The sequence below is a fragment of the Fukomys damarensis genome, unplaced genomic scaffold (genome assembly GCF_012274545.1).
Source record: "Fukomys damarensis isolate Sample0158 unplaced genomic scaffold, DMR_v1.0_HiC HiC_scaffold_20, whole genome shotgun sequence".
Taxonomy (NCBI): Eukaryota; Metazoa; Chordata; class Mammalia; order Rodentia; family Bathyergidae; genus Fukomys; species Fukomys damarensis.
Genome location: NW_022900932.1, coordinates 17,330,347 through 17,330,929, shown reverse-complemented (window position 1 = coordinate 17,330,929; position 583 = coordinate 17,330,347). Strand labels below are relative to the sequence as shown.

Sequence of the window (583 nt, the reverse complement as noted above, 5' to 3'; positions counted from 1 at the left end):
GCAGAGGGGCGGAGCTCTGCGGCTCCGAGGCGGGAGGCGGCTCCGGGGGCGGGGCCAGCCGACTCCAGCCGCTTGCTCCGTTCCCACCATTCCCTTATAAGGAGCGCCCGGCGTTAGGGCCACGGAATCCGGTCGTGATCCCGGAGGCGCAGCCCCAATCCCAGGCCCCTCCCTTGTGAATGGGGGCGGGGCAGGACTTTGGCGGCGCCGTGTTTGGGGCGGAGCATCTCGAAGAAGGACCAATAGGAATGGCGGCCTAGGTCTGAGCCGCGCCGCCATTGGGCGCGGCGACGCGAGGGGGTGGGGCTCCCGTAGGCTGGTTACGCCGAGGGAAGCCCGGACTCTAGTCGCTGCTCCGAGTCAGTCTCTCCGCGGGTTCCCGGCCCAGCCGATCCCTTTTCTCTGTCGCCCGCGGTTCCCCGCCCCGCCAGCCGCCGCGATGCCGGTGTTTCACACACGCACGATTGAAAGCATTTTGGAGCCGGTGGCGCAGCAGATCTCGCACCTGGTGATTATGCACGAGGAGGGCGAGGTGGACGGCAAAGCCATCCCTGACCTCACCGCGCCCGTGGCCGCCGTGCAA

The 583-nt window shown here is 68.8% G+C and overlaps 1 protein-coding gene across 1 annotated transcript in view; it reads left to right on the top strand.

The window, feature by feature from the left end:
- The first annotated feature begins 439 nt into the window (after positions 1 to 439).
- The window catches only part of Vcl (vinculin), a 107,111-nt gene continuing 106,967 nt past the window's right edge, over positions 440 to 583 (top strand). The window contains exon 1 of the mRNA XM_033766330.1: positions 440 to 539. Coding sequence (XP_033622221.1) covers positions 440 to 539 — 100 coding nt within the window. The remainder of the gene's footprint in view (positions 540 to 583) is intronic.